At 42.3% G+C, this 1,145-nt stretch overlaps 1 protein-coding gene across 1 annotated transcript; it reads right to left on the bottom strand.

Moving 5' to 3' along the window:
- Nucleotides 1-456: 456 nt before the first annotated feature.
- On the bottom strand, nt 457-882 carry LOC133031421 (uncharacterized). Its single transcript, XM_061104914.1, has one exon. The coding sequence runs from the start codon at nt 880-882 to the stop codon at nt 457-459; it is 426 nt and encodes a 141-aa protein (XP_060960897.1).
- Between the last annotated feature and the right edge of the window lie 263 nt (nt 883-1,145).

Here is a 1,145-nt window from a genome sequence, read left to right on the forward strand (position 1 = left end):
CCCCTTCAGTTGATCAAAAAGATCATCAATTCTAGGTAAAGGATACTTGTTCTTGATGGTAAGCTTGTTCAGCTCCCAATATTCAATACACATTCGCAGGGATCCATCTTTCTTCTTCAAAAATAATACCGGAGCACCCCAAGGTGAGTAGCTCGGTGTAATGAATCCTAGATTCAATAACTCTTGTAGTTATATTTTTAATTCTTTCAATTCCGCCAGAGCCATTCAATACGGTGCTTTTGATACTGGATTCGCTCCTAGAACTAACTCAATAACAAATTCAATCTCCTAGGTAGGTGGAAATCCCGGTAAATCTTCTGGAAACACGTTAAGGAACTCGCACACCAATCTTGTATTCCCAGGTCTAGATTTCACAGGTTGGCTGGTATCCACTGTAGTAACTATGAATCCTAGACAACCTCTGCTCATCAGGTCCTTAGCTTTCAAAAGTGTTATTCATGGTGTGCGTGTCCCTTGAACTTTACCCACAAACACTGTTGGGTTAGCACTATTGGGCTCAAACACCACCATCTTCCGCTTGCAGTCGATCGTTGCACCATACTTAGACAGAAAATCCATTCTAAGGATTATGTCAAAATCAGATAGTTGAAATTCTATTAGATTAGCGGTCAATTCACAATCGTCAATCCAAAAGGACAAGGACTGAATCCACCTATTGGACACAATAAGGTCTCCCGAAGGTAGCAGGGTATCGAACCCCGATGCATAAATATCACATGGTTTATGGAAACTTTCAATTACTCTGCTCGACACATAAGAATGAGTAGCTCCCGAATTAAACAGTACAGTATAGGAACAACCATTTATAGATAACTGACCTGTCACCACCAATGGACTAGCATCATCGTTAGCCTGAGTCATGGTAAAAAGTCGTCTCGGGTTCTGAGTAGTATTCTTCTTAGGCTCCTCTTTCTTGGAATGAGGACAATCTCTGATAAAGTGGCCCACCATGCCACACTAGAAACAAGTCTTGGCCCGACATTCACCCTGATGGTGTTTCTTGCATTTAGGACACTCAGGATAAGATCAGAATGAAGATCTGCAGCCCGGACGACCACCTCTGCTTCCTCGAAACTTTCTATTACCCCCTGATGTTCCAGAAGCCTCAGCCTTCTGTTTGTGAT

The sequence above is a fragment of the Cannabis sativa genome, chromosome 9 (assembly GCF_029168945.1).
Source record: "Cannabis sativa cultivar Pink pepper isolate KNU-18-1 chromosome 9, ASM2916894v1, whole genome shotgun sequence".
Classification (NCBI taxonomy): Eukaryota; Viridiplantae; Streptophyta; class Magnoliopsida; order Rosales; family Cannabaceae; genus Cannabis; species Cannabis sativa.